At 38.5% G+C, this 12,756-nt stretch overlaps 1 protein-coding gene across 9 annotated transcripts in view; it reads left to right on the top strand.

The window, feature by feature from the left end:
* The window catches only part of CHD2 (chromodomain helicase DNA binding protein 2), a 146,456-nt gene that overhangs the window by 88,200 nt on the left and 45,500 nt on the right, over positions 1 to 12,756 (top strand). For all 9 annotated transcript variants that reach the window (XM_031668313.1, XM_031668320.1, XM_031668317.1 and 6 more), the window contains 7 exons: positions 1,459 to 1,621; positions 1,956 to 2,108; positions 4,248 to 4,319; positions 7,553 to 7,702; positions 8,459 to 8,607; positions 10,101 to 10,197; positions 10,652 to 10,744. In XM_031668313.1, the coding sequence (XP_031524173.1) occupies positions 1,459 to 1,621; positions 1,956 to 2,108; positions 4,248 to 4,319; positions 7,553 to 7,702; positions 8,459 to 8,607; positions 10,101 to 10,197; positions 10,652 to 10,744 (877 nt within the window). The remainder of the gene's footprint in view (positions 1 to 1,458; positions 1,622 to 1,955; positions 2,109 to 4,247; positions 4,320 to 7,552; positions 7,703 to 8,458; positions 8,608 to 10,100; positions 10,198 to 10,651; positions 10,745 to 12,756) is intronic.

Genomic DNA, 12,756 nt, shown 5'->3' with positions numbered 1-12,756 from the left:
CACCTCAACCTCTGCCTCCCAGGTTCAAGCGATTTTCCTGCCTCAGCCTCCTGAGTAGTTGGGATTACAGGCATGCACCACTACGCCCAGCTAATTTTGTATTTTTAGTAGAGATGGGGCTTCATCATGTTGGTCAGGCTAGTCTCGAACTCCCAACCTCAGGTGATCTGCCCCCCTCGGCCTCCCAAAGTGCTGGGATTACAGCTGTGAGCCACCGCACCTGGTCTGTAATTATTATTTTTTAACATTTTAACGCTTATCCTTCCTTTAACTTTTAATTGTTAATGCATTTTAACTTTGAATATCCTCCTTTCTCTTAGATAAGTGGTAGCATACCATATACACGTTTCTCTGCCTTTTTTCCCTAATGATGCATGCTGAAGAGCACCCCATAGTAGCTTGTAGAGATAGGCCTTTACAGTGCATAGTATTCCATTGAGGATATACAGTGTGGTTTATTCAACCAGTTTCCTTGTGGTAGGCATTTAGATTGTTTTACCCACTTTTATAAATAGTTCTGCAGTGAAGACCTTGAGATAGATTCCTAAAGTGTGATTTCTAAGAGAAGGATAAAGAAATTGCACCACTCAGGGAAAAAAGTACTTTTAATATTTTGGAGTTTATGGTTAAGGATTATACATGAATATATCTGTATTTCTCCTCCAAATTTGGGTAGAAAACATACTGATAAATATTTTGTCAGATAAAATACTTTTTTACAATGTTAAAATGGGCATATAGCCTCTATTTTATGGTATATTTTAATTTATTTAACCTCATAATGTTAGCTTATTTCCAATTTTTATATTTCAGTGAAGAGTGCTTCAGTGACAGTCATTTTCCATTCACACATGCACACACAGGTTGAGTCTCTTATCAGAAATGCTTGGGGACCAGAAGTATTTCAGATTTTGGAATATTTGCTTTATACTTACTAGTTGAGCATTCCAAATCTGGAAATCAGAACTGTAAAATGCTCTAATGAGAATTTCCTTTGAGTGTCATACTGGCACTCAGAAGTTTTGAGTGCCATTTTGGAACATTTTAGATTTTCACATTTAGGATTCTCAGCCTTTGTGTACACACACACACTTAAATATGTATAAAGTATGTGTAAATATGTAAAGTGTGTGTGTGTGTGTGTGTCTATATATGTGTAAAGCACATGTGTGTGTTGTGTGTATATAGAGTTGTTTTCTTCTAATATTCCTGTGTTCAGTGAGGTTGAAATATCCAGCAGAATCTTTAACATTCCTAATTTTGACTGGAGATGTGAAAGATTATGATTAGATGGCAGAAGATACAAAAGGAAATATTCTTCTTTGCTTCTTAAACCTTTTTAGGCCTCTTCTTTTCCCCACAATACTACTACTTTTTCTTATACTCTTCTGGTACCTACAACTTTCTGGTTTTTTTTTTTTTTTGTATCTAGTATATCATTATCATATTAATTTGCAGGTGGATTCTGACCAGGAATTACAAGGCTCTTGCCAAAGGAACAAGAGGCAGCACGTCTGGTTTTCTTAATATTGTGATGGAACTGAAAAAATGTTGCAACCACTGCTATCTGATTAAACCCCCTGAAGAAAATGAAAGGGAAAATGGACAGGAGATTCTTTTGGTACGTAGTTCCTCATAATTACTTTCTCAAAAAAACACTTAGTTTCTCTAGGTGCTTTTCATCAGAATGCTCTGTTTCCTGCTTGGTGACCTAAGAGGGAGCATCAAAGGAAGCTTTAAAAACTGGAGAAAAAAGTTAGGTAACTAAGAATGATTTGGGAAGTATGGTATCCCAGATATTGGGAAAAAGAACATTTCGGGAATTGCTGGTCAGCCAGGTTGCTAAGGGCTTCAAAAAGCTTTAAGATGATTTTTAAAATATGGATTTTTAGAGATTAGGGAAGATTAAAATTTGTGTTTCAATGTAATTATTGGAATGTCTTTTAAATCTTCAGTCCCTCATAAGGAGCAGTGGGAAGCTGATTTTATTAGACAAACTGTTGACAAGACTTCGAGAAAGGGGGAATCGAGTGCTTATCTTCTCTCAGATGGTGAGAATGTTGGATATCCTGGCTGAATACCTAACTATTAAACATTATCCTTTCCAGGTAAGGTGATTTCAGTAATTGTGGTGGGGGGAATCAATCTCTCTCCCCGCCTCCCTTCCCCAACCTTCCTACATTGGATTGTATGCTTTGCTTGTTAAAGTAGGAAGTAAGAGTTTTCTTGTTTCAAAAAAATTAAGGTTAAGATTCCAGGAGTGTCTTAATTTTTACTTTCATGTCTTTAGGCTACCATATGAAAGTGGTCATGAGGAGACCATTCTTTCTTCGAAGGTGGGCGGGGAAGATTAGACAAAGTCAGATTGGGCAAGGAAAAAAAGGATGTCAGATAGCATCTTATTACATGTGTATGGTAAAAGTAGAGAGGAAATAAGTGTGAGCTCAATTCCAGAAGCCCAAATCCTAGAAGGAGGGCAGTATCAGATGTTCACCCCAAAAGTTGACCCTGGCTGTGAGGCTGGGAACATAATAGAACACTGGTACTTAAAACTTTGCTAGTCCCTGAAGTAAGTGATGATGGCTTCCTCTTTCTTCTGTGGAGTTTTTTTAACTGGAGTTATTATCTTCACACAGTTATCTCCTACGGGGAAAAAGTTTCTTCTGCATAATGACATTTTTCTAGGTGTATATAATCTAGTAGAAACTTATTCTCTGATCTGTTTATAGACGTATAGACATATATGCAATTTACCTTGTCTCTTGGCATATGTTTATAGTGTGTAGATTTTAAGATTTATTACATTTTTTTTTAAACTTTGAATGGATGAACTCTTCTACCAACTCACATAATTATGCTGGGATTGTAGAAACTTGGAGCCAGTGATTATCTCCTAAGAAGGCCCACCTTTAAGACTATCAGATTGTCTTTCAAAATACCCTGAAAGGCATTGTTATATCCATAATATCTTATATGGTCTTTCAGTTGCTGTCTTAGAACATAGCTTAAGGCTGTGGTTGTTATCAAGAAACAGCCTATTGCAAAAAGTCAATCTCTGTCAGTGAATCGAATCCCTAGGAGCTTTCATTCCTAGGAAATCCTGTGATACCAAGTAAATCAAGAATGCTTCGTTTTTCTTTCTACGGAATAGATAAGCTTGGTCAGTGACTTTTAGATAATTAATGTCCTCTACTAATGGGTATATTAAAAGGGGGCATTAGGTTTTCTGATTTCAAGTAAAGGCTCTGAATCTCCCATTAAATATATCTTTGGTTTAAGGCTCTGAGTAAGTAGTCAGTGAGAAAGAAGTAAGGGGCTCCTCACCTGTGAGTTGACTTGAGTTAGGTCTGGTGGGCAGAGTTCTGGGGATGTATGCCCTTCCACAGAGTCTGCTGCCAGTCAAGTCACCTTTCAGGTTAGTTTTGCCTTCTGTAAAATGAAGTATTTTGTTCATCTCAACTGGTGATTGTGAGGGAATGAAATGTGAAAATGATTTTAAAGAGTGAGAAATGCTTTATAAAATGTACAGCATATAGGTGATAATTATTTAGTAAATTACGTGTTAATGGTTTCTCTATGGTGACATTGTTTTGCATGTAGAACTGACATATGTTCTAATAAAGGAATTATGTATGCTAATAAATGCCAGGGGCTCTCCTGAATTCACGTGTAGTTTAGCTGCTTGAACACTTTCCTATGATTTCAGAGTGTAATTTTTGGCAGAGCTGGGATGTATGATCAATTATAGCATTTTCAATGATTCAGCAAAATGTTTTTCAAACAAAATTATTACATAAGTAATTTTTTTGTTTGCATGACACTTTAAGTGATAGTTTTGGCCACATTAGCTAAGAAGCATCATTTTTCTCCAGGAGCTTATTATTGAGTGACCAGTGGTCCTATTTCCTAATCTCCGCAGTTTCTACAGAAACAGAAGTAAACCCAGCCTTCAAGCACAGGTTGGGTTTTCATCTTTTTTCTTTTAGGTCCTGGCAGCCCTTCTGATCCTTGGCTAAACCTAGACAGCCCTTTGAATCAGAAGCTTGTAACCTTGAGTCTGTAACTAGAGAGCTCAGGTCAAGTAGGGTATGCTTCTTAAGCACAGCTTCTTCATAGCGCTTTGCCAGTGCATTCCAGTTATTTTTACTCAGTGGGTGTTCAGGTGATAAAGGTTCCAAGTCTGCTGTTCTATTCTGAGTGTAGCTGATCTTCCTATCTTACAGTTTTCTTGTGGTTTATTTTTACAGCGTCTGGATGGTTCCATCAAGGGAGAAATCCGAAAACAGGCACTGGACCACTTCAATGCAGATGGGTCTGAGGTATACTATGCATGGCTTTGTTATTTGAGCAACTTGGGCTCTGCATCAAGGAGAAAGTCTGTCTAGCTTAATGTATTCTGTTTCAGAAACTATAGTGCAATTCTTTTGCCTTGAGAAGAAAATAAGAAATCTCTCATATAAAATATGGTATTTTGTTGTCACTCCAGAAAAATAACTATGTGCTTATTTATCTCCCCTGTTCTGGGTTGACAACAGAGTGGTTCTCCTGGTAGCTTCTAGATACCAAATCCTTGGGCCTGGAAGAGCAGTAAGGCAGGAGTAGGGGAGGGTTGGGCAATAGAATTAATATTAGAAGGTTCTGATCTCTGTACTCTTTTGGTGACTAAGTCCTGAAAAATATATTTGCCATATCTCGAATTTGTTGGACTTGTAATATAGTGTGGCTTAATGTTCTTGCTCTTGCTAACAGCAACATTTTACAATCAGTGTCGAGCTTGGATTTGGCATTATGAAGTATTTTGTTTGGGGGGCACATATAGAAGAGCTACTCAGAATGAAATAGAAGGTATGACAACATTGTAGTTTGTGCATATCAAATCATCAAATGCCATGGGATTTGAGAGAAGTGGAAGAGAAGAGTTCTGGTGTAAATAAAACTATAATCATGTGTAGAGATAAAAGAAGCAGTGGAGACAACTTGAAGTAGAAGTGTTTCACAGAGAATGCTAATTTCTGGAGCCTGAGCCACTTTTTTTTTTTTTTTTTTTAAAATAGATAGAACAGACTTAGCTTTCTGAAGGGCTTTGAAAACTCTTGATGCCTGTTCCTGTTACTTCAGAATGCTCTGCTGTCTGCCTTTAGAGTATAGAAATCCTAGTTAGACTAGTATTCTGGCTACTTCTGTAGTCTAAACATTTATTTCTTGAGGGGCTTTGGGCATTAATCTATTCAGAGCCAAGGCTCTGATTCATTAAGGATAAGAGGAATGGAATAATTAAAGACATCGGTCATCAACTAATTCCCATTCCTCCTTTCCTTGCTCCTTGTTTCCTCAAGTGTAAAATCACGATGATTCCGATACCCCACTTCATAATATTGCTGTGAGAATGAAATTTAGTAATCAACATAAAGCACCGATCACATTGCCCAGCGCATAGTAAGCGCTCTAAATGTCTGCTATTTTTATCATACAGTGTTGGCTGAAATTGATTTTGTGTTCTCCACTCTTAGGTTAAAAAATAGTATGAGTTGAATGTTTCATATTTCCCTGTCTCAGGGGAAAAAAAGTTGCTTTTTGCATAGCTCTCAGTTGATTCCCACTCACTATAATGGCTGTATAGAACACAAGTTCTCTACCATTTCTGCAATATTTAAAAAATTCCTTTAAAAAACTAAATGGGGCAAATATTATATGCTTACTTAGAATATTGGGAAGATGGTAAAGAGTACAAAGAAAAAAATAATTGTACAAAAACCCTCATTCTAGACACAATTTGCTGTTCACGTCTTTGGGGGGTATATTTCCCTTCCTACTAAATGGAACCATTTATATGTTTACCTAATTCGGATCATGTTGCATATAGTTTTGTTCCCTTCAAAATTATACTTTGCGGCTAGATGCATGGTGGCTCACACCTGTAATCTTAGCACTTTGGGAGGCCAAGATGGGGGAGGATCACTTGAGACCAGGAGTTTGAGACCAGCCTGGTCAAGATAGACCTGTCTCTACCAAAAAAAAAAAAAAAGTACCCATGTTATTAAAGATTTTACAAAACTTAATTTCTAGGCCCATAGCAAGACCCTGTCTCTACAAAAAATGAAAAATGAGCCGTGCATGGTGTTGTGTGCTTGTAGTTCTAGCTATTCAGGAGACTGAGGCAGGAGGATCCCTTGAGACCAGGAGTTTGAGGCTGCAGTGAGCTAGGATTGCCCCACTGCACTCCAACCTGGGTGACAGAATGAGACCCTGTCTCAAAAAAAATTTTTTTTTTTTTTACATTTCTAAATTTTTCTTATGCTTGTACCATTTATTTATTTAACCACCTTACCCTTAGTGGCATTGAGTTTTATAATTTTTTAACCTTTGTTGACTTCATCATAGATGCAAACAACATATTATAATCCACTTTATCCTTGCTAAAGAGTGATATAGCAGATTGTTGGTTGATATGATCATTTTAACTCCAGATTTCATCTGTTTTAGATATCTCATCTTAAACTGTCCACTGTTTATCTTTAGGCTTCTCTTTGGAATGTGGTAGTGCTTAATATTTCTCCTAAGAATCACAGATTATGTGCCTAGACACACCTTTTGATCACTTCTTTATTGGAATTGTTTAAAAATCTTTTGAGGCAGTTGTCTCCATTTTTATTTCTGTGGCATAGTGTTGTTGAATGGGACTATTAAAACATGGAGACCTTTTCATTGCATCTCTATGTGTATGCTAAATATAACCATTTATCAAGACAGAACTCAGGACTACCAGTTTTTCAGTGCTACTTCTCTGCCACAAAGGCATCTTTTGACGTATATGATTAAATTCCCTGAAAATAGAAATATTTCACCTTTTCCCCCCAGCTTATATATTTTATTCTTTTTCTCCTGCCCCCATATTTTTCTGAGCACTCAGACGCAGGCAGGTGTGCTGTGCCTGCCCAGTCTCTACTGTCATTACTGGGGGGTTCCACACATCGCTCTCCAGCCAAACCTGTTTTGATTTTTTTATAATTTTGGCATGTTTTATGGTAATTGAGGATCTTGTGCTTCTCAGCACTTCCCGTATATGATCTATTTAGTGCGGTGTTTCTATATTTCTCACCAGCCTAACAAACATAAATATTTATATAATAAATTATCTCTGTTTATACTAACTGACTTACATGGCATAATCTACCTTTTCCCTAAAAATAATTGTACAGGTGACTTCCTGGAGTTAAAGATCTCCATGATAATTGTTTGTCTGTTTTTATTATTGTTGCTGTTAACTTCTTGTATATTAGTTGTAGCCAGGAGGTAACACTAATTCTCTCGCTCCCATTGCCTTATTAGATTCTACTTTACTCCTGTTCATGGCACTGACTTTGCCTCTTAATCAAATGAAAATTCATTCTACCATCAAGTCCCTGACATTCTTTTAGCCTCCATAAAGTTTGTCCATCATATCTCACTTTTCTTCACACCTGCAGGGGTTTCCAGGTATAAGGGCTTATTGGACTGTGAAACTGTTTCTGAGAAGGCCACTGCATAAAGTAGTATATTGCATTGTGTACAGGACTTCTGTTTCCTGCTCTCGACAAGGGCTGGTGGCCTGGGAATCAATTTGGCTTCAGCGGACACAGTCGTCATCTTTGACTCTGACTGGAACCCCCAGAATGACTTGCAGGCACAAGCCCGAGCGCATAGAATTGGTCAGAAGAAGCAGGTCAGTATAAAGAGACTTCTGGAAATTGCTTTAGAGTGGGGGGCCAGGGGGCTTGTTCAGCCCTTTCAGGACGTTAACAAAATGCTTTTTCCCTGTTTCGCCTTTATTTCCCCTGAAGCATTGATTTCTGTTTGTTAACTAGCACAGAGATGTTGTCTTTGGGTCCAAGATGAACCTATTAAGGAACATTTCTTTTTCTCTGTTTGAAAAGTACAATGTCAGCGACCTTCTGTGTGTTTATCTTGAGAGAGTTATAAAATGAATAGACTTAGAACTGAACCTTTTCTCTAGTGTGGAAAAGTTAAATATCCTATTGTTTAAGACGGTCTGTTTTTATTATACATGACAGTGTTAGCTTTAAAGGTACTTTGGAAAACCACACACTTTTTTGTTTGTGAATCTTAAAGTCTGTTCTGTATTGGATAACTTGTAAGTTTCATTCTTGGCCAAATACTGTGTTTTTGTGAAACTTTGCATCAGTGAAGCACGATTTGTATTGATGGAACAGGCCATAACAACAAATCTTTAGAGGCAATTTTATTTAAGACTGTAACCTGCTGCACATAGTATAAATACTGCATCTACTTAAGCTGCCTGCTTGGATGGCTTACGGTCTTTTATGATTAGAGAATTGATTCTGTTAAAATTATCCCCTCTTGATTTTTGACAGAGGTAATCTTTCTCTCTCTCTCCTTTTTTTTTTTTTTTTTTGACGGGAGGGTTCAGGCATAAGCATAACAGTTACTTTTCCTACAGGTAAATATTTACCGCTTAGTTACAAAGGGGACTGTGGAGGAGGAGATCATAGAACGGGCCAAAAAGAAGATGGTATTGGATCATCTGGTGATTCAGCGCATGGACACCACTGGCCGGACGATCCTGGAAAACAACTCGGGAAGGTCCAAGTAAGTGCCAGAAAGATTGGGAGGTAGGCAGAATCAAATGGATTTTACATCACCGTTGGATATAATAGGATTCTGTACCACAGACGTTAGTGTCTATTCATTACCTGGAAGATGCCAGGCCAGAACCACAAATAGGATGGCATTTTCACTTTATTTGAGTTTCTTGGTTCCTTTTTTTGCCCATCACCCCCCTGCTTATGTGTTTTCCTCTCTTTCTTGCCATCTCCCTTGCCTTTGCTTTTGGCTGCACATGTGACATATGACACAGCAACAGCAGTGGAGCTGTGTGTCGGGTGTCAGCCCAGCATAATGTCACCTTTGACTTTCCTGCAGTGAGAATCCAGATTGGATTGGCAGCTATTTTTTTTTTACTATTGGCAAAAATGTTTGTGTGGAGATTGTTGTCCTTTTTTCTGTTGCAAACAGAAGGGTATAAAAAGAAAGTAATGAAGTTTTAATTGGCTTTGGAAAGAGGCACAACTACATCTCCTGTAAAGTTTAATTAACCAGGCATGGTGGCGGGCGCCTGTAGTCCCAGCTACTCGGGAGTCTGAGGCAGGAGAATGGCGTGAACCCGGGAAGTGGAGCTTGTAATGAGCCGAGATCGTGCCACTGCACTCCAGCCCGGGCAACAGAGTGAGACTCCGTCTCAGAATAATAATAATAATAATAATAATAATAATAAAATTTTACATTTTGAGCAGATTGTTGAGTGCCTTTTGTGGCGGTGTTGCAGCTATGTTTTTTGTTTGTTTTTGAGATGGAGTCTCACTTCGTTGCCCAGGTTGGAGTGCACTGGCACGACTTTGGCTCATTGCAACCTCTGCCTCCTAGGTTGAAGTGATTCTTATTCCTCAGCCTCCCAAGTAGTTGGGACTACAGGTTTGCACCACCACACCCAGCTAATTTTTTTTTTTCTAGTAGAGACAGGTTGTTTCCATGTTGGCCAGACTGGTCTCAAACTCCTGACCTCAAATGATAGGCCCACCTCAGCCCCTCAAAGTGCTGGGATTATAGGTATGAGCCATTTCGCCCGGCTGCAGCTATGTTAAAGATGTATTCAAATTAGCCCTTCCTAAATAGAATGTTTTCAGATAGTTTTCTGTTTAAGAGGAACCTAGATGAGAAAAGCCTAGCTCTTTTATTTTGGACCGGAGTTGAGAAGGTTGAAAATTCTTGGTGAATTGTAACTTTCTGAGTCAAAGCGCAAAGGAAAGAGCTCCATTCTGTAACATTGCTAGTCACCTTTCTGGCTTACCCATACAATAGGTAAGCCAGTAGGACTGTAACTAATTTTCTATTCTGGTGGTTTAGGGTTACCATCACAGACTCATCCTGTAGATAGAAAATGAGATGGTTGAGAAATCATTTTTCTTGAGGCAGAGTTTATATTTTCAACAGTTATTTGACCTCTTTCTGAAGGATAGTTATTCTGATGTAGAACGCTTTAGAGGTTATTTGATGTTTCTCCCAACTACATTTTACTTCCACAGCTCAAATCCTTTTAATAAAGAAGAGCTGACAGCTATTTTGAAATTTGGAGCAGAAGATCTCTTCAAAGAACTGGAAGGGGAGGAATCAGAACCACAGGTAATTAACAATGAGGAAAGGGAAATTTTTTTGAGAAGTATGATCTGTGAGAGTCTAAATTTTCTGTAAGAAGATACTGTTAGAGGCTTTTCTAAAGAAAAAGTAATTACTTGAAGGACAGTGTGTTTTTCTTTCATAGGACTCTCATAGCTCTTACTGAATTGAGTAGGAAGGAATTAATAAAGCATTTGAGGATACTTTTTTGGGGTGATTTTTTTCTCCCATTTCTGTTTGTTATAATTTTTGAAATTTCACCTTGTCATTTGTATAAATAATAGTTTGAGACATTAGATGTAAAGGATTTAGAGTTGAAACTGAAAGTAAATGAATTATCAGAAAGGAGAGTTGGTTTATTTGCATCAAACATTTTCAGTAAATACTAATAATTTCTGGGCAACTAGGCAACTCCTCTGTTGCCATTTTATTCTATTTGTGTTGGCTTTTGTTCTTTTAGGAAATGGATATAGATGAAATTTTGCGGTTGGCTGAAACGAGAGAGAATGAAGTGTCAACAAGTGCAACAGATGAGCTTCTCTCACAGTTCAAGGTATGAAGATCTTTGTGGGAGAGAGTTCTCAGCATTGATTCATTAATGATACTAATGTTTGTGAACACTTTCTTTGTGCTAGGCACTCTGCTTTTCTCTTTACCTGAATTGAGTCATATCCTCAATATCGTTCTCTGAATTGTAAGTATGTTGTGAATGTAGGTTCTGCAGTCCTCCCCACAAAGGTAACCGCTGAAGTGGGCTATCCTGTGTAGAGTCAGTGTGTGGAGGAAAAGAAATCACTGAAGAGAGGGCTAGGTAGAAAGCCAGGAGAGAGTATAGAACCAGGACGTGTGGAGCATTGCAAGACACGTTAATAGATCAGATGCCAAAGAGAGGTCAAAGATAGGAAAAGAGTAGATGACAATTAGAAGGCTCTGATGACTTGGTGAGATTTTAGTTTTTTGTTTGTTTGGTAAGTGAGAGAAAGAGGTGTCAGTGGTGTCTCATATAACAGAAAATTACATGAAATGAGGACTAAACACAGAAGCTGGGCACCAGATGATAGGAGTTGGCAGCACAGAGTATCAACGTTATTAAAAAGCTTAGAAGAGTACAGGGACTCTAAATTATGTGGCTAGAAGATTGAAGCAAGACAAGGTTTTTGAAAGATGTTACCACGTTTCTAGTTTGCGAAAAGAACTTGAGTATAGGGAGATATTGAAGGTTCTCAGGAAAGAAATGATTTGATGGCACATTGCCACAGAGGAGACTGGAAAGGATACAGTCAAAAGCACAGATGGAAGACTTGGCATTGGGGAGGAAAAGGACAAGTACACTTCAGGGAAGAGGAGGAAGGAGTTGCTGTGGGAGTTTAATTTAAGCTCTTAATGACAAGTTAAGTAAGTGAGGTGTTTGCTTGAGAAGTAGAAAAGATTTGGGACAACCATGGATGAGGCAGGGAGTTGTTGGGAGGAACTTGATAGGGAGTTCAGCTGAATTGAGATGATACAGCTTTGCTGTGGAGCCAGTCAGCAGGGTCGTATGACTTTCACCAGCAATACTTTTGAGGTCAGAGAAATTGGATCAGTTGGCTATCCCAAGGTGGGAGATTGGCTTGCAAGACACAGGAAAGTCAAAATGGCAAAGGTTTCCAAGATTCACGTGACAGCATGGTAGGAAGGATTGACCATGGGTTGATTGCGTGGAGGTAGAGAAGCAAGAGAGACCTGATGATTGCAATGATGGCTAAGTGCAGCATGCATATTAGGATTCGGGAAACTGTGTGAAGTGTTTGGAAGGAAGCAATATTGTGTGATTAGCTCCAAAGCTGGCCACTGGTAGAAGTTGTTTCAATGGAAGAACAAGGATGGAGTTGAATGGGCCAAACAGCCCTAGATTAATGTGTCAGGATGCAGAGGGATGGGGTAGAGAAGGGTGAATGTGAATTATTAGTGTTTGTCATAGTCAGTTTGGGCTCTTGCAATAAAGTACTATAGACTGGGTGGTTTATAAACAATAGACATGTATTTCTCACAGTTCTGAAGATTTGAAGTTTGAGATCAGGGTGCCAACATGGTCAGGTTCTGGTGGAGGCTGTCAGGTTGCAGACTGCTGAGTTTTCTTACCTTCACATGCTAGAGAGAGAGAAGCTGGAGAGCTCTCTGGGGGTCCCTTTTATAAGGGCAGTAATCCTATTATGAAGGCTCTACCCTCATGACCTCCTAACACCTTACATTGGGAGTTAGGATTTCATCATATGACTTTTGGGAAGAATATAAACATTCAGTCCATTGCACTGTTTCAGTTCAGTTCCACCTCTGTGACTCCTGCTCCTTTCTTCAGCAATAAAAACCTGCACTTGTGTTAACTCTTACTGTGTTTCAAGCACTATTTTAAGTTAAGGGCCAGAGTCCGGCCTTTAACCACTATGTCCCTTTTGGAAAGGTTAAATTTCTTACTGCATGAACCACTAACATATGTGCATATTTATTTACATCAGTCTTAATTTTAGTTAATTTTAGCCAAAAGTCATAAAGTGAGAGTCTTAACTTGACTTCACTGTCAGCTCC

The sequence above is a fragment of the Papio anubis genome, chromosome 7 (genome assembly GCF_008728515.1).
Source record: "Papio anubis isolate 15944 chromosome 7, Panubis1.0, whole genome shotgun sequence".
Classification (NCBI taxonomy): Eukaryota; Metazoa; Chordata; class Mammalia; order Primates; family Cercopithecidae; genus Papio; species Papio anubis.
The sequence above is the reverse complement of the archived record's forward strand: the minus strand, read 5'-3'. Positions and strand labels throughout refer to the sequence as shown.